This window comes from Akebia trifoliata, chromosome 14 (assembly GCF_017979445.1).
Source record: "Akebia trifoliata isolate Shusen 1 chromosome 14, ASM1797944v1, whole genome shotgun sequence".
In the NCBI taxonomy this organism is placed as follows: domain Eukaryota; kingdom Viridiplantae; phylum Streptophyta; class Magnoliopsida; order Ranunculales; family Lardizabalaceae; genus Akebia; species Akebia trifoliata.
In genome coordinates this window covers 33,994,514-34,013,876 of record NC_141388.1, presented here as the reverse complement: position 1 = coordinate 34,013,876, position 19,363 = coordinate 33,994,514, and the positions used below count along the sequence as shown (strand labels likewise).

The 19,363-nt window shown below is 35.3% G+C and overlaps 1 protein-coding gene across 1 annotated transcript; it reads right to left on the bottom strand.

The window, feature by feature from the left end:
• Nucleotides 1-1,303: 1,303 nt before the first annotated feature.
• Nucleotides 1,304-18,883, bottom strand: HUB2 (histone mono-ubiquitination 2). Its single transcript, XM_086422103.1, has 15 exons — nt 18,721-18,883; nt 17,913-18,106; nt 17,318-17,401; nt 17,077-17,196; nt 16,797-16,983; nt 16,547-16,707; nt 15,183-15,254; nt 14,944-15,020; nt 13,467-13,661; nt 9,687-9,759; nt 9,484-9,570; nt 8,928-9,065; nt 8,647-8,849; nt 8,072-8,234; nt 1,304-1,795 (listed from the first exon to the last, which is right to left on the bottom strand). Exons 1-15 carry the CDS (start codon nt 18,749-18,751, stop codon nt 1,664-1,666), a joined length of 1,917 nt encoding a protein of 638 aa, XP_086278229.1. The 5' UTR covers nt 18,752-18,883; the 3' UTR covers nt 1,304-1,663.
• Between the last annotated feature and the right edge of the window lie 480 nt (nt 18,884-19,363).

Below are 19,363 nucleotides of genomic sequence, written 5' to 3'. Positions count from 1 at the left end.
TAATGTTTCTTATCTTTAAATTAATCCGACTCCTAAAAGCTAAAAGCCAAAACTCTGTTATCTAGAAAACATTATATCAAAAAGTCGTGATAATCTGACTTAAGCACATGGCATATTCAATCGACTTATCTGACATGATAGGCTCGAAAATCGTAGATCTACTTTCCTTGGATACAAAACTACACTTTTTATGAGAAATCATAGTTTTGTATCTTAAGAGAGCATATCTACGATTCCCAAGCCTGTCACGTCAGATAAGTCAATTGAACTGTCACATGCCTTAAGTCAAATTATCAGTACTCTTATTTACCATAATAACTTTTCTCAAGAGAAAAGATTGGGAGAGTGTTTTTCTTGCCTTCATTGAAGGCCCACTAAGTCAACTCAGTTCGAGCTTTTTCTTACCATAACTTTGTTCCAACCCGATCAGTTTTATTCTCCATGGCGTTAAACTATGGTCCATGGAGACTTTCCGAGGTTTTATCACCCCCAAACAATTTGTTGTTGTTGTTGTTGTTCGAAACAAATATAGGCCTCATCATGGGCTCAGATAACGAGCAAACTGGTTACCACCTTGAGTCGGGACTCTATTTGACTCAGCCCGGAAACTGGTTCAAAACTGTCAGCTTTTAAAAACTCCGGACAATTTTGAGACCTCAGTTGAATCAACAGGTTTGAATATATTTTCTGTTAGAGTCGTGCTAGAGTCATCTCAATGGGGACACCTTGACGTGGTGGAGCGCACTAGTCTATAAATGCATTTTACTCATATCTCAAAAAAATGCATCTACAAACATGCACGCTCCACCATGTCAAGATGTCCCTTGAGGTCACTTCACCATTAATCTTTTCATTAATTTATCTTTTTGAGTCATGCTAGAGTGACTTCATCGGGTGACACTTTGACGTGGTGGCACGCACATATCTATAGATGCATTTACTCATATCTCAAAGAAAACGCACATATGGGCATGCACGAGCCACATCACATAAAGATGTCCTCTGTGTTCCCCACTGAGGTCACTTCAGCATTAATTTTTTTCGTTAATGATTTTTGACTCAAATTTTCACTCAATCCGTACTCGACTAACGTGACAAGAGCATAGAACCATTGATCTTTTCTCATTAATCCAAAAGAATACAAAACCTATCAACCGACCAACCAATTCAAACTGGTCCCCTACATTTTTCAATCCAAGCAAATCCAAAACTCAGTTCTTTAAATTATGTTCAAATCAAATCCATCAACCTAATAGGAGATTGAATTGGCCACGCTTACATCTGTAATTGTCTACAATTGAGATTGCAAAGCTATAAAGTACTTGTTCTTCCATTAATCAACTTTCCAAAAAGCCAAAAATAACAACAAATAGATTGGATCAAATTAGAAAATAGAAAGATTTACATAAGTTCTAGTCAACTCTCTGAATCAAACCCAGTAGATGAAGATGAAATTTCCAAGCACCACCCAAATTCGTTGACAGGAAGAAAGGACGATCTTGTTTTGATTGGAAGTAATTTTTCCACAAAATTTAACAGTGAGGACAAAGGAGATCAAGTCCATGACAAGTAAGTCTATAGATGTGACGGCATTCATTGATAAAATCAGAAAACTTAACCTTCGAAACAACAAACTAGCATACGTTGATTACAGGAAGATTAATTAGATATTAACAAATCGGACATCGTTCTGACCAAATGCGGTTCCACAGCCAGGGCACTTCCTATGGCGGATCTCTAAGTTCCTCACAATGCATGGATTGCAGAAAAGGTGGTAGCACTTTGTAATTACAACCTGAAAGAAATAAAGATAACCCAATTTCAGAAAAATAATATCCAGAACAGAAAATCAAGCAAAACTTTCAAGAGTGCACGCAGGTCACCTAATTGTTCTAACTACAATTTCTGCATGGGTGAATGAACGTTCATATGCGATCCAATAGGTACCCATTTTTCTGATTGAATGGATTATGGAAAGTATTTGCATCCATAGAAACCAAGTTGGGGTACCAGTTTAAAAAGGCAAGGGAAAATTTTGGACGGATAAAAAAAAAAAAAAAGGAAAAATCAGAAAAAGTCAGGAATAAAAAAATATATATATTAAAGAAAAATGAAAAAAGGTAAAAGGTTATGTCATATTTATAAATTTTCAACAAATTTTTTAGGGAAAAAATACTACTGGAAATGTATACATTATTATTACTATTTTTTTATCGATAAAGATAAATTTATTAAAAAGAAAACGAGGGGATCAAGGTAACCAACCCAAAACAAAGAAAGCCAACAAGACAAAGGGAAAATGACACAACAAAAGAAGGAAAGAAACAACAAAGCGCAAACAACAAGTTACTCTCGCGGCAACGAACAAACCCTATCCCAATGCACAACAAAATCTTCAAAGAAACCCCCTTGAAATCTTTATAAAGTTTGCTCCAAGAGAACATGAGCTCCAATATAGAAAGAACTAATCCTTCCATCGTAGAAACTTTTCCTTAAAAAATGCAACAATTGAGGTCTTTCCAGATACCCTGATAGATTGCAAATGGAGCCAAGAACCAAAGAATCCGTTTAGAAGACGAGAAAGAACCTCCCCACGTCAACCAAGATTCCAAAGCCGACTTGACTAAGCATGGAAAACAACCCACTATCCCGAATAAAGACAAGAAATGCGACTAAATGTGTTGAGCCACCCGGCAATGAATGAATAAGTGATCCACCGTTTCCACCTAAGATCTACACATACAACACTGACTTGGAGAAATGAAGCCTTTTCTGATTAACTAGTCCAAAGTTGCTAATCTCCCTAAAGCCACCAACCAAAGGAAAATCGATATCTTAAAAGGTATCTTACTACCCCAAACAAATGAGTAAGGGAAAAACGTTGTACTATAATTCCAACATATAAAGATTTACTGTAAACTTCCCATCCCGAATACCTCCCCACAAACTCTTATCTTCTAAAGAGTTTTGCATATAGTTATTTTCCACCATAAAAATTAACCTCCTTAGTAATCCACCTCCCAGTCGTTGAAAGTTCTTCTAAACCCAAAGTCTCAGTTTAGCGCGTCATTACCAAAACTCTTGAAAGCAGAAAAAACTTGATTCCTTTTCAAAGATAAATCAAATAGATCAGGAAATGAGTCCTTCAAAGGTCCATTTCCGCACCACCAATCCTCTTAGAATCTCACCTTAGTCCCACTCCCAACCTTACATTTCATTCTACTCTTAAATAACGGAAGTCTTTTAAGGATGTCCTTCCACACTTCACACCCCAACGCGCTTCTCACCGGACCACTCTGCCACCCATTCCCATTTACCCCATATTTGTCCACAATAACTTTCCTCCAAAGACTTTCCCCCTCCTTCTTGAAACTCTAAATCCACTTTCCCAACAGAGTCGAATTCATAGAACCAAATTTGCGAATACCCAATCCTCCATTCTTCTTCGGCAAACATAACTTACTCCAACTCACCCAATGATGTTTTCTCAAGCCATCTTTGCCATGCCACAAAAAATCTCGACAAATTCTTTCTAATTGCACTTCCACATACCTTGGCAAGAAAAACAAATAAAGAGTGTAGATGGAAATGCTAGCCAGAACCCTTTTAATAAGGGTGATCTTCTCTCCTTTAGATAAAAACGTAGCTTTCCAAATACGAAGTCTCTTTCTCATCCTTTCGATCATCGGATTCCAAATGTCTTTACTGGTGTAACCCATGCCCAAAGGAAGCCCCAAGTACATAGATGGAAAGGCCCCTATCTAGAACCCAATCTATGCCGCCGCTACCTCCAAACCTTCCACCTCACCTACCGCAAACAACTTGCTTTTGCGAAGATTTACCGAAATACCAGATATTGCCTCAAAACACCCAATAATGCCGCTTAAAACACTCAACTGTCTCGGTAAATAGTCCAAAAAGATTTAAGGTATCATCCGCAAACTGTCGATGAGAAACCACATGACCGCCCACCCTCGTAGAATAACCGGTAAGCTCCCCCTCAACCACCGCCTTGGATAACATCCTTCCCAAGGCCTCCATGACTATCACAAATAAAAAAGGCAACAGCGGATCTCCTTGACGAAGACCCCTCGAACTTCTAAAATACCCGGTTGAAGATCCATTAACCAAGATTGAAAACGTCGAAGTTGAAATGCACTTCATGACCCACCTAACCCACCTTTCACTAAACCCCATCCTCCTCAACAAATATTTCACCAGATTCTAGTTGACATTATCATAAACTTTCTCTAGATCAACTTTGTAGACTAACCCTGGAATTTTCTCTTTTCTATGTGAGTCAATACATTCATTCGCTATAAGAACCCCGTCCAGAATTTCTCCCTGATACAAAAGCTCCTTGAGTAGGACCAATGATATTGCTTAACACAGTCTTAAACCTAGAAGCCAGGATCTTCGAAATGATTTTATAGACTGAACTCACTAGACTGATCGGTCTAAGGTCCGTAATATCTTCTGTACCCGACACCTTAGGGATCAGAGCAAGGAAAGTACAGTTAGAACCCAGATCTAAAAACCTTCCCTGTAAAAGTCTCTGATAGTCGCCATCACATCATCTCTCACTGTCTCCCAACAAGCTTTGAAGAAATCTAGAGAGAAACCATCCGGCCCCGGTGCCTTGTCGCTAGCCAAACCACACACCACTCCCCACACTTCGTCTACATCGAACAATCTTTCAAGCCACCTCTGTTGATCTAGGGAAATGCTATCAAAATGTAAATAATTTAATATAGGCCTGTCCACATACTCCTCTGAATACAAATTATTGTAGAATTGCACCACCCCCTCAAACACCTCCTCACCTGCCTTCCACAAATCATTTACTTTAAGCTTCGAAATGAAATTTACCCGATTATTAAAGTTCGCCATGCGATGAAAAAAAAGATGTATTTTGTCTTCTTCCTTGAGCCACCGAAACTCTCGACTTTTGTTTCTAACATATTTCCTCCATAGCAGCTAATTTTTGGAACTTAACTTTAAGATTCACTCGTCTTAGCCTCTCCTCAACACCCAAACCCCCTCTCTCCTCTTTACCCTCAAGCTCTTGCAACTCCTCTTCTTAAACATCCTGTTCTTATCTTCTTTTCTTTTTTTCTAGTTTCTAAGGCTGTACATGTTCATGTTCAAGCTTCTCCCTTAAAAACTTACTAGAGTTTGTCCACGCCTACGGCACACGTATTCTTTTTGGGTTGAAGGGGGTAAAAGAGGAAAGATAGTAAAGTTGGAGCGATATTATTGAAGAAGGTGGGTAGAAGAGGAAAGATAATAAAGTTAAAGGGGTATTATTGAAAAATGGAATAAAGTTGGAAGGGCTTTTTTTTTTGGAAAAAAGGGGAAAAAAGGACAGGCAATAAGGTTGGGGTTATCCTTGAAAAGGGGAAGAGAGTGGGACCCACTGTTGTGTTTTATTATACAGATAAGGGCAAGATAAAGAGAAAAAAATGTATTAAAAAAAGTACTATATACATTTTTCGGATTAAAAACGTAAACATGCTTTATTTTCCCCTAAAAAATTCACGTAGCTCACTCGTTTTATTTGATAGAGGGAAATATTTTAAATGCAACTAAAAAGAATATATGAGTGGGATGAATACGTGCTTGTAATTAAGCATCCCTGCATAGCGTGCATAAATGTATGCATGTTTATCAAGTATGTATGCGTAATTGCATGCACAAGGCCATCTCAATACAAGTTGAGGCCTAAGGCGAAAAATCTAAATGAAGCCTCTTTTATATTTAATATATTAATATAAATGATATTAATAAACTATATATCTATATATATAATGATAACAATGGGGATTTTGTAACTTTCTTTTGTTAAAATTATCTTTTATTTTTCTTATGATGTTAAGAGATTCCACTAGAAGTTGTTTATGACTAGTGTCTTGCAAAAGCTTAATTAAAATATGATTTATCAATAGCATTACTATACTTGAATCTTAGGGTTGTCTATGATTTTTAGTTACTTGAATACCCAAACCCACAAATCTACTAGTTCATTTGAACCAATATCCCCAATAAATAATTGACAAGTGGTTACCTTAATATCCACATTTTCCTTAAATGGACAAAATGTAATTATATTTATGTAAACCAAAATGCTCCTTGAAATTATATATATATGGGGGCGGTTCAAGGGACATATGTAAAAACAATGGTTTTTCAAAATATGGGTTAGAGGTTTTGGATTGAGCTGATTTTTTGCGAGGATGGTCACTATGATGAGAAGATCATCCTCACAAAAAATCAGCTCAATCTGAAACTTCTAAATCCATCAAAAGTGATTTACAAATTATTGATAAAAATTAGCAAAAAAATCGACGGTCCACATTCTAAATCACTTTTAATGGGGTTAGAAGTTTCAGATTGGACTGATTTTTTTTTTTTTCCGGATGATCTTCCCATCATAGAGATCATCCTCACAAAAAATCAGCTCAGTCCGAAACTTCTAATCCATATTTTGAAAATTTATTAATGTTACATTGTTTTTACATATGTTTTTTCATATGGCCCTTGATCCTAACCCTATATATATATATATATATAGGAAAAGGGACTAATTAACATAAGACAAATATTCAAAAATTGATGTATGACAAATTGCAAAAGAATTCCTGGAAAGTTTGTATCACCAAAAGTCCAAATGGAAGGCCTAGGCTCACATGGGCCCACAGATCGGGATGGGTGACGGAGTCAAATCGTTTGTAGAAACCCACTCTTGAATGGAAACGTCAAGATCTTTCATTTTTAGGCCTAATTCCTTTGTTTACCAGTTTTTCAAAAAATTTGCTATTTTAGGAAAGTTTCGTTTTTTTAATTACTTTAGTTATAGAAGCCAGAATCACACACCGTCGATTCTGACTTATTTCTAGGATTAATTAGTTTCTATTTTCTTGCTCAGTTTATTTTAACTATTTTTAGTAAGTTTTGTTATTTTGGCAATTTTCGTGTTTTACTAGGATTATAATTCTTTTTTCTATCTATAAAAGGGTTATAACTGCAATGCAGAAATCATTTCGATTTAATAAAATTTCTCTTTGAGAGTTATTTTCTTGTGGATTCTAGATTTTTTTTTTTTTTTGTTTCATGTTGCGTCAAAATAAAAGCCGAAAAACACTATAAATGAAATAAAGGTTCCTATCAAACCAATAAAAATCTAAGAAGCACATTAACAGACATGAAAGACCCATCTTGCAGGGTCACAAAGAGAACGTAGAGTACATAGTAGCTAATAGAAGAGTAAGTAGGCATGGTGTGAGCCCCACACACAGTACTTGGTAAAATTGAGGGGATTGCCAAATAAAGTTTATGATGATAAGTGATAATAACTAGGATTGGGTAGCATGTAATAAAAAAAAAAATGGAATAGATTAAAATAGGTGAGTTGAAAACTTGAGAGATAAGAAATTAGGTAAAATTGGTAGGGTTTCTTTCATATTTTTTTAGAGACATCCAACGTGGGTGGGATTTCATTAGAGTTGTTTTTTTTTTTTTAATAAACAAACAAGGAAAATGAACCTTTGATTATTTTATTTATTTATTTTTAAACCTTGAAATTTCAATGTGGGTAAGGATGGAGATCACATAAAGGTTTTTCGAATTTTTTTTCTTTCACATAGTGGGATCTAAGAGATCTTAATTAACATCTATTTTAATTTTTTATTTAGGAAACTTCTAAATTTCAAGTAAGGATCTATTAAGAAATTCCATTTTGGGGGGGAAGAGGAGATGGCATAGGGTGTTTAACATGGAGGAAGGATTTAGTAAAAACCTAAAAATTGGAGAGGGGTGTTCCAACATTAAAGAATTTTTTTGAGTCTTTCTCTTAATGTGGGGTATGGGACCATGGGTCTTTTTAGAAAAAAGAAAAATAATTCGGGTACAATATCTGGAGTTCACCTTTGAGAAAAAATATTTGGGGGCGTTCTCTAAATGTGAGGCCTTAGGCAATTGCCTTAGTCGCCTCATGCTTCAGCTGGTCCTGTGCATGCATGTATGCACCATGTACATAAATGTATAACGGTGTTCCCAAACAAATATATCATACCTCCTTTGGGCGGTCAAAACATACACCACACTTGAGTATTGCCTTGCAATCCTTTATCTCATCTTGGAGTTTCTGAACTGCAGCCTCCCCGCTTTCCAAACTCATTTCGGTAACCTTGTTATTCAGTTCGGCAAGCTCTTCCTCAAGCCTCTTCTTCTCACCTCTGGTTAAAAAAAAATCCACTTATTTAGAAATGTACTCGTGACAAGGAAGATGGTGCATTAGCGTTCAACACAAGCTAACACCCTTATTCCCCAACAAAATAAAAATTCGAGAGAGATTTTATTGCCACACCAACTATTGCTAACACTACCCCAATTCATATGTAAATCACCAAAGAATTAGCACACATCTTGGGGAGGCGTTAGCAAAAGTTAGTGTGGAAATAGAAGCTCTCAAATTCTAACATCATCAAGTTTTTTCTTGGCTTACGGTTATTTATAATTTTATTTTATTTATAAATACTAATGGTTAGTTATATCTTCTAGGATCTCGAATTGTTGATGCAAAATGGGCATGTGCTATAAAATGCATAAATATAAGACAAAAATCTCCATTTTAATCATACAGCACACCTTTCACCCTGCAATTCTGTTTGAAGCTCGGCTGTCTTCCTTTGGATTTGCTCAAATTCCTTCTCAGAAGAAGCAACAGCACTCCTCAGCCACTTCAACTCTTTCTCAGCATCTGCCAATTCCCGTTTTTCACTCTCTATGTTAAGAGCAAGGTTTCGATTATCTTGAGAAGCTTTCCCGGCTTCAGATAAATAGGCCTTCATCTGCATGAACGAAATTGAGGTTAAAAAAAAAAAAAAAATTGGTGGTGGTGTTTGTAAACTAGGAACCAGGAACCATACCTGATCTTCGCTGCGTGCAATATTAAGTTTTAATGATTCTTGAGATGCCTTAACTTGCTGGAGTTGTGTTGCCATCACTTGCTTCTCATGAAGGAGAAAGCTTTGCATCTGCTTTGCTTTTACACTCTCTGAAACAAGCTGTAGCACACAAAAATCAGGAATGATCAGGTTAAGAATCCTAGTAGAGTCCGACTAACCTTAAGACTCTTACTAAGGGTCGTTGACCTCACCTTGTGGCATCCAAAAACATGATATGATGCCACAGCATTGTAGAGGACAAAATTCTATGAACGCTGGAAAAAAAATTTATTTTTCACCATTGAATTTTGATTTTAAATTTGGGAGTTCCGTGGAAGTTTGCTAGCCATCCATTTTCAAAACCTTGGATGAAGGCCCCCAAAAACATTAACTTTCTTTTTGGATCTGAGTTTTTCCATTTTAGCAAAAATGACCTGTAGTAAGACTTAAAATCTTACTAAGTTAGTAAGGAAAGTGTTTTTCATCCAAGTACACCAGTGAACTAGATTAAAAACTGAAAGGTGAGTAAGAGACAGACCTTGATATTGTAATCGTCTCTCTCAGCGACCTGTTGCAGCAAATGTTGGTTCTGTGTCTGCATATCTTCATATGCTTGACCAATTGTCTACAAAAGCCACCAATAAAATCACAAAAGAAAAAAAAAGAAAGTTTTAGAAGTATTTAGCTTTTAATCAATGCTTATAAAGTAGAATTGGTAGAATGTATGAATCCTCTAGGCACCTCAATTTCAGAAATATAAGCCTCCGCTTCCCCATCTTTAATTTTTATGGCTTCTCTAAGCTCCAAAACATCTCTGCAAGAGCAAATGGTAATAAACACTCCAAATGACATGGTAATGTAAGGATCTGTGGTTCTAAATTTCACAAATATGTCAAAATATGTTCCTAAAGAAACTGACATATAAATGTCCAGAAAATGTAACTTTCATAATACTTTCATCTTTATTTTGTTTAATACTGAGTGTAGACATGTACGGACAGTTCTACTGAATCATTGACTGCGAATCATTTTTTATGATGACCGTGATTTTTTTTTTAAATCTGTAGATCAACAGAAGCATGCCTCATGTGCAATAGTCTTTATACGTACCAAGCTTTTACCAAATGCTAATAATCTTACTTTCTAACTCTAGCTGGCTGTTATTGGAAAGTTTAACTTATGCCTTTGATAACAAACTGACCAAGTACTTACTGTTTCGCAGTTGACCAAGTTGGTAACAAATCTTAAGTCTCCACAAAAAGTTAAATGAAAAAAAAAAAAAAAATTGTTGCAAGACTTCCATGGGACTCATGAACAAGCCACAAATATCAAATTCCTGCACTCATTTTGCTTTTTGTATTCACATTCATGTTGAAACCTACCAGATTTCCATGTAACTCATGGCCTCGATCTCCCACCCATTGACTTTATAGCACCCAGTAGTCACAAAACCTTCTTCACATGCACAACCAAATGACAACATAGCAGCACTTTCTCTATGGGTGTTGGACCAGAGTTGCACCAAATACACTGCCCTCACCAACGGGGGCGGAGCCAGGATTCCCCCACCCCAGACACCCCATATGTTAGTAGTCTATGAGAGAAGACCCAACTCAAGGGGCAATGTCCTCAGTTCAAAAACATGGGGTATCTCCAATATTCACCAAAATGCCTACATACCCCCGTTGACCTTGGTATTATCCAATAGACTAATGTGAAATGACCTCATTACCTTTGTCTTAAACCAGAAACCAAAAATCCTTTGACTTCTCTTTCAAAAACCAGTCATCTTCAACTTCTTAGGTAAAATTTATTACCCTAGTTTTCAACCTAACATTATCTACTTCAACCTTAAAATCTAAAGATGATGAGATTTTTTGACGGAAAATTCTTTGATTTTCTACAAGGGATTAAGGTGATGTTAAAAAAAACTAGTTTTAGGAAGAAAAGGGTTTCTGGTTACAGGTTGACAGTATTAAGGTTTTTTTGGTTTGTCTAGAAAAGAAGAACAAGATCAAAGGAGGTATGTCATCAGATTGAAGACATAGGAGTGCACCAAATATTCATCAATTTGATAGAGGGGTGTCTATATCAAAGTTTTTAGACGAGTGTGAAGCTTACGCCTCAAGGGGCACCTCAGGATGAGGCTCATTAAAAATACCCTAAGGCATAAGGTTGAAACATAAAAAATTAAATAAGGCTTAGGCCTCAAACCAAAATGCTTGCAAAAGGCGTATGCCTCAGTCATGTCTTGCAAAAGGCGTATGCCTCAGTCTGAGACATGACTGAGGCTTATGCTTTTGGCCAAGGCTTACGCTTATTGGAAATAATCTAGTTGTTGTTTAGATATAGCTTCTTATTTAGCTTTTATTTATTTATGATTTGTAAGAGCACTTTTGTCTTTTTACTATTTTACTAATATAAATTCCTGTCAAGCTCTCACAAAGAGACTTGACAATTATAGTTATACAATTCTTCTTGGTATCAAAGCCTAGAGGACCCATCGTCCCCTCCCCTTGGGTTTCCCTCTTTAGTTTTTCCTTTATTGCATGTTGCAATAGAGTTTTATATGTCCTTCACATGCTGCGATTCTGCGCTGTGTTCTTTGCCCGACGTTAGGGTTTCTATCTGTGTTAGTGTTGTTGGTTACCTGTTATAGGGTTCTCTGCCCAACGGAGGTACTCTTTGGTGACCTACAACAGCAATAATGGTTGTGTAGGTGTATGCGACAGCTACTGGGCTGTTTTTTGGAGTTGTGCTCACCTTGTGACAGCAACCAGGGAGTCTCCTCTGGCCTGCGACAACTAGGTTTGTTTTTTTTTTTTTGGATCTCCTCTGGCCCATGGCAGCAACTTGGTCGCCTTTTTGGATCTCCTCTGACCTGCGACAGCATCTACGTTGTTTTTTTTTTTTTTTTTTTGATCTCCTTTGGCCTGAGACAGCAACTAGGTTACCTTTTTGGATTTGTGTTAACCCTGCAACAGCAATAGTGCTGTTTAGGTGTGAGCGACAGCAACTAGGCTGTTATTTGGTGCTGTGTTAACCCTGTGACAGCAGCCACTGACCTGTGACAACAACTAGAGCTAAAATAACTAGATTATTTTCAAACCTCATGTTAAATTTAAGTTTTTTTCTTTTTCTTCAGTTGTAAATTTCATCTCTTCCTTTTTTCTTTTATTTCTTTGTTTTACTAATTAAGCAAAATTTTGTAAATTTCTTCTTTACTTCCATTTCTTTGTTGTTATTAATAATTTTCTGTGGTATTTAGTAATATACATAAGAATGTTATAATATTTAGTTATATTTTTGCAATAAACATATGATATTGTAGAAACTTTCAACTATTCAAAAAAAAAAAAATGTTAAATATAAAATAATAAATTATTGTAATGGGATGAATGCTTAAAATTCAATTATGTGCAACTGAAATTTGGAAATATGTGGTGACTATCCTAATTTTTCAATTCTTTAATATTAGTTATGTTATACGTTATATCAATTGTGATGAGTAATGTTTGCATCACTTCTATTTGAATTACCCTTTTAATTTTTTTCTTGATAGGTAAAAAAGAAAGGTTTTTTGTTGTAATACTGCAAAAATGGGATCAAAACCTCACCCTCACCCTTATACCTACCAAAAGAAAAAGGAAAGAAAGAAAGAGATCAAGCTTTATTGAGAAAAATAAAGAAAGAACAATAATAATAACTTCAGGTAAAATAATCATCATCATCATGATCGAGGATTTATCCTAAAGATTTGGAGTCAGAAAATGAATCATGTTCCTCCAATTTTGTCTAGAGCCATGTCTTTTGTTATTGAAAGAGTGTTCATAATTATTCTACTTTCACTATCTCAATTCACATTCTTTTGGGTCTTCCTCTTGTTGTTTTCGAACATTCAACTTGTATACTCCTTCTACCTGGGATTGTAATTTTGCCTTCATTGAACATACCCAAACCATCTCAATTGGATTTCTCTTAGCTTACCGCATGTGAGTGCCTCCTCAAATGCATTAATTTCTAATTTTAGTTTTCCTAGTTTTCCACTCATCCATCTCAATAATCTGGCTCCTTGACTGCAACAATGTTCATCTCCATATAGGAAAAATTATCTATATTATTAACAAAGGTCTTGTTCACGTGTATCCTAAGGGTACACTTTAAAGTGCAATAAATACACTTCGGAACTAAGCATCTGGCGGTATTTTGGTAAAAAAAATAATTTTTTGAGGGTATGTCGGTACAAAATTCAATTTCCTAGGTGTAATTAACGCACTTTAACACACGTTAAAAAGACCCTATTAATAATAGTATATAAACAGAAGTATCAACACAAAGAAGCAAAAAAAATCAATTCATCACCGAGAATTGCAGCTCACTAAATGGTTATTTACAATCTAGAATCATGAAAAGAAACAAAAAAATAAGCATATTGTGCATTATCAAAAATTTTGCTAGAGAAGAATCAACCACCTCAATATGATAATGCAATTTATCAAATAAAAAGAATAAGAAATAGACCTCTCAGAAGTATCTAATTTGGCTCTTAAATCAGCTATTTCAGATTCAGTCGCAGAAAGCCTTTGTTGGCAAGCAGCCTCAGCTTCATTAGCTGCTTTCACTCGTAATTCTAGACCATGTTCATCAAGAGCATTTTTCAAGACTTCAGCTTGTACACGAGCTCTACGCTCTGATTCCTTGATTTCCATTACATCTCTGGAATTCATAATGAAAAACTTATGATCAGTCGGAGGATATGCAACCATAAATGATAGCAGGCAACATTACGATCTGAAGAAAAAGTTCTGTAAAAAAATAAAAAAAATTTAAAAAGAAGTAGAAGAAGAAAGACTAACTAAAAAAAACTTACTGACCACACTGTTCAATCTATAGCTCACCTCTTGTGTGGGCAGCAGCCAAATAGTCAAATTCAAACAGGTGATTCTAATATTCTCTACTTTCTAATGTATTGACATTTAATCAGTATCTTCAGATGTGCAATTCTTCTTACAGTTTTCTTCTAGAATGGATAGTTGATATGAACCTTTAGCTTGCTTTGCGGAGCCAATGAAAATTCCATCTTAAATTAGTGAACTATGTTCACTTGTATGGGAATTAATATCATGGATATTTCATGCTGTCATAAGACATTGAGCTAGCCTCAATAAAAGAAACCATCAGAACCCCAAGGATTGGTGAGATGGCCAAGACCACGCCTTACGAAGTGGAGGTATTGAGTTTGAATCCCTCCCCCTCCCCCTTAGGGGCCACCTTCAGGGATTTGTCCCAAAAATTACTCAGTGCATGTGGGTTGGATTGCATGTACCCCAAGCCCTAAGAGGCTCAGATACCTCGGTTCAAAAAAATAAAAAGACACCCACAGTAATAAGCATAAGAGGAGTGGAAGTGTCAAACAATGTGCACCTGTAAGTAAGCTGACACAATTATCCAAGATTAGGTTTTTGAGAGTTAAGACTTGTAAATTTAAATGCTAATAACAATGTATTCTAATTTAAGTGAAAAAAAAAAACATTTAACTTACAATCTAAGTTCTAAACAAGTGAACCTCCAAACTTTGGGTGTCTTTCTTCTAATGTTTTTTTTTTTTTTTTCAATTACAAAAAAGTTAGATTACAGATGCAATACTTAAAAATAGAAATATTTCATATTTTTTTTTAATTACGACCATACTAAAATATTTTTTTCATATTTGTTCTTTACAAAGAAAGAACAAAATGAGAACAAAAACAGAGAGAGAAGAAAAAACAAAACACAAACGAGCCCCAACACCCTAGATCACCCACTACTAATCAACTCCTGTCTAAACAAAAAGTCTTCAAACCGGAACCCCCTGAACTTTTAAATTGCTTACACTAGTAATAATGAGGAACTATGGAAAAGACAACATATCAACTTCCTAGTAATAGCCAAAGAGTCCAATGTCAAAGCTACCTAAAGAAGTATGGCATATAAATAAGTATCCCGGCTAACAGTGTACCTGTTGTCATAGCACTCCTGTCCATACATTTCCAAGAAGAACTGCAATTCTTGTTTTTCCTTCTGCAATTTCTCAATCTGAAACATTCAATCTCTTCAGTTAGTAAATAACCCTAAAAGTATATCAAAACCTGAGGTTCAATCCTATTCTAAGGAAGATTTTTAAAGAAAGAATTATGAAACTCAAGCATAAGAAACCATCATGTGTAAAATAAAGACGAGCTTAGAGCACAGAAATACCAATGCTTCAAGGGACTTGATCTCCTCCACCTGTTCGGCACATTTATCTGCCAGGTTCGTGTGTTCATCCATCTACGAGTAATATAAGAATTTGAACGACTCAGAGAACAAGAAATAATGTAGTAGAAATGAATAAGAAAATCATAAATGTTTCTTAAAGGTCAAAGCACAAGATAAAAGACCTTGATAACCAGTACGCATAACTTTCATAATGCTGAAATGTTGTTTAAAATTTGAGACATTTCATCACCTTAAAATTCTTCAAATTTAGCTTTGATTCATCCTACAAAATTTTGCAAGCTGTACTCCAAGTGCATTGTCGTTATTTACCCTAAATGCATGCAAAAATCAGTTTTTGAAGGAACAACGGGGTTTGCATGGTTTTCTAAGGATTGGAAGGTTTCATTTTCAATCTTTTCCACAAATTTCAAAACATTCCAATGCCAATGCTATTGAGGAAACTATAGTGATTTTGATAATAATTTTGGAGAAAAGAAATTAAGTGCATCTAGAAGTTATTAGTTGGTTACTTGGAGAAAGGGATTTTTTCTGTGAATTTTTAATGAAACCATGGAAATTGCACACCTTGGGTGATTGAAACGCACACTCCATTTAAAATAGGTATCTTTAGACTCCAACATGAATCATTGTATCACATTATAATTGTAAATTCCAATCATTGTTGTTAAATAGCATATGCCATAGTGTACGACCAGGCATATGCAATGGCATAACAGGAATTTTTTTTTTTTTTTAAATAAAGAAAATGATGAAAAAATATGCAAATATTATAACAATCATAGAAAAATATTCTTATAAGCTTTTATTCCCAATGTGATTGTAATTTACATTTGCATATATATAACAGGTAAGCAAAGAGAGAGCCTCTTGAGTGTATGTAAGTGTGTGATTTGGAGGGTATTAGCAAATGTGGGCCTTTAGATGCTTAGAGAGCGATAGGAAAGGGAGGGGAGGGAATGGGGTGTTTATAGAGGTGATTGAAGAAGAAAACATAAAAATAAAAATAGTGCCCAACAATCAGATTTCGACTATTGGATAAGTATGTCATCGCATACTGCATATGCGAACGCATATTGTAGTATGCAGTGGCATATGCAATCGCATATTGTAGTATGCGGTGGCATATTAGAGATAGCATAGGTATCTATGGCATGTTTTCTGCATATGCCATCATGGCATATGTGAAAAAAGGTTTGTGGATGGCATATGCGACCATATTTGACAACAATGATTCCAATATATTAAGAAACAAGGAAAAGAAAAGAAAAGAAATTTCGAAGGGTCTAATCGAAGAACATATAATTATGGAAACAGTGCACAATGATGCAGGGATCAGCCAGAACCTTTCCACTCAATAGATCTTTTAAAGAATGGGCTTCTTCACGTAATGAGATGGCTTCGCAAGCTGTCTCTTTGCACCGACTCAACTGGGCCTCCATCATATCCATTTCTTTCGACAAAGCTGAAGCCATTACTCTGAACTCCATTTTAATATCTTTCCTACCTGAAGAAAAGAAAACGCATTTCAGACACTGAAAATTGACTCATTTACAGAATTAATTAAAAATAGAAGAGAACACTTCTCCCTTTCACCTGAATCTTGCTCAGCTTCTTCCACTTTATTTTCAAGATCATTTCTTTCAATAATACACTTTTGCAACCTTAGTTCTAGCTCTTCTATCCTTGCTTCCGAATCACTAATAGCATTCATCGCGGCATCTGAAGACTCTGCCTTTACAATAAGTTCCTTCTCCCTTCGCAGGACATAAGTTCTGTCAGTCTGAAATTAAAAAGTTCTTAGAAGAGACGGTCACATACTAAAGAAGAAACCAAAGCATGGTCAATTAGGCATACAGTTAAAAATAATAATTACTTGCAAGGAATCTGTTAATCCTTTGTATCGCTCCGCTTCGGCATTCCAATGTTGGAGCTGATCACTTAGTAAAGTGTAAGGTCTAGATGAGGTTACAAATTTTTCATCCTTCAGTTTGTTCTGTATGAATACAAATAATTTAAATAGAAACACTCAAATATCTTCCAAAATATGATGCAAAAAATATCACATAACCTATGAGAGAAGCCAGAATAAAAAGATTTAAGATGAAAAAATGAACCTCAAGATCTAGCAATTGTTCAGATAGGATCATATTATCTTCCTGTGCCTCCTGAAGTTCCAAAAGACGGGAAGTAGCAAGTGTCTGCATGATTTGTTCAACAATATTAATTAATCAATAGGGTAATTTACCAAAACATGTACTGAAAATTGAAAAACCACCAAATCAGCACACTGTTCATTTTAATTCTGAAATCGTTAATATTCCGTTTTCAGAATTAAAATATTTTCATTAAAATAGGGAAAAAATTCACTTTATAAAACAAAACTTTTTTTTAACTGTTTTACTGAAACTAAAACAGGGAAAGTATTTACTGTTTTATAGAATATTAAAAAAAATACTATTCATTTCACAAATTTACCATTTTGGTAAAAAAAATTAATTCAAAACCTGTAACGTGCCGTATTTCAGAATTAAAATGAATAGTGTGCCGTTTTGGTAATTTTTCAATTTTATTGTGCTGTTTCGGTAATTCTCTCTAATCAATATCATTTCCACATTACCAAAAAAAAAAAATCTATGCACTCCACTCCTCTTCCTCTTCTTTAATAAAATTAGCATTTATCAAAAAAAATATATATCATTTCCACATTACCTTAGCCTCCTCAATGGAAGACTTCAACTCTCGGAGTCCCAAAGTCCTATCAGTTGGCTTTTCCGGTGACATACTCCCATTTACTGCATTCGGAACTGGAATATGCACTCCAGATGCTCCATTCATTTGCATTTTTGAATTAACTAACTTTCTTCTACTTTCCTCAAGTTCTGCCATTATTTCCTCCAGCTCACCTTTTCAGCATAAAAGAAACAGATTACATATTCAATAGTTTCCCATAAAGAATCATAACCTCTAATGGAACACACTGTCTACAGTCACAGCAAGGATGTAACTAGTTATTTTCTGAAATCCAGAATAAGATTATGGACGCAAGCAATGGTTTTAGTTGGTTTTGGTCTTTTGGAAAATGTTGAAATCTAGACGTAAAAAAGTTTCAAGTATTTGAGTTGCAACATATTGAAAGATACTCAAGAAAATTTTAAAATTTTCACTTCGATTTCGACCAGAACGGACGATGATTTTAAAACTGAAATTTATATTGTTCTGTATAGGTGCTTTGTTCCACAATTATGGAGATCCTCAAGAGTTGAGATGAGAACTAATAATACAACAGAATTTTTGGTTCTCCATCCAAAAGTAAGTTAAACTAAAGGAAAATCTAATCCGCTGACCAAGTGTTTATCCTCGGTCAAGTATAAAAAAAATTTCCTACTTGCTGGCCCTACTCTCACTTATGGGTCTAAAATACATGGTTCAGATATAAATGTGATTATATTCATCAAAACAAGCATATATGCATCCAATCCAAAGATGATATAGAAAAAAAAAATTTGTTTCTCAAGACCTGAAATGCGTTTTATCTCAGATTGATCCATTTACAGCTTTGAATACAAGTCTGTATCTCATCTGCGTATTCTTTATGCTTCAAGTGAAGAATATCAATCACCTTACGTAGACTGTCAGCCTCCTCACTCATCAAATCTTCAATCTTTCGAAGTTGCATAATCGCATCTGAATATAAATTGGTAAATAACCATTGTTACACACAATATCTAGTGGAGTTATACTGCCAAGCAATCGTGGCAATTGATTTATGATCAAAGGGGAGTAAATACGAAAGAAAGCTGAACTAAAATAGGCCCTCCAACCAAGATTTCTTCTGACCTTCTCCAGATAGCTTTCCATGTAAAGATAATGCGAAGCTCTCGGCTTTTGCTCTTTGAGCACTAATTGTATCCTCCAAGGATTTCATCAAATTAACAGTGGATGAATGGCGTACAGAAAGGGCTTCTTCAACAATTTCTATAATTCCATTACTTTCGTTGCTTTCAATAGGTCCTGATTCTAGAAGTTTACAAAGAAATACCTCTTCTGAAGGACATGATGCTATTGAACCTAGAAAAGTAGTGAAAATTGATCAGTCTTAGGTGAGCCAAAATAGCTGGAAGCTCAACTCTGACAATTTTCCGGCTGAATCAGAAAAAAAA

Coding starts and splice junctions, on each gene's coding strand:
- HUB2 (XM_086422103.1), bottom strand. CDS start 18,751: ATGGATCAATCTGAGATAAAACGCATTTCAG. Junction 15,021..15,182: donor TCAAGTCCCTTGAAGCATTG/GTATTTCTGTGC, acceptor TGAATGTTTCAG/ATTGAGAAATTGCAGAAGGA. Junction 13,662..14,943: donor CAGGAGTGCTATGACAACAG/GTACACTGTTAG, acceptor TATGAATTCCAG/AGATGTAATGGAAATCAAGG.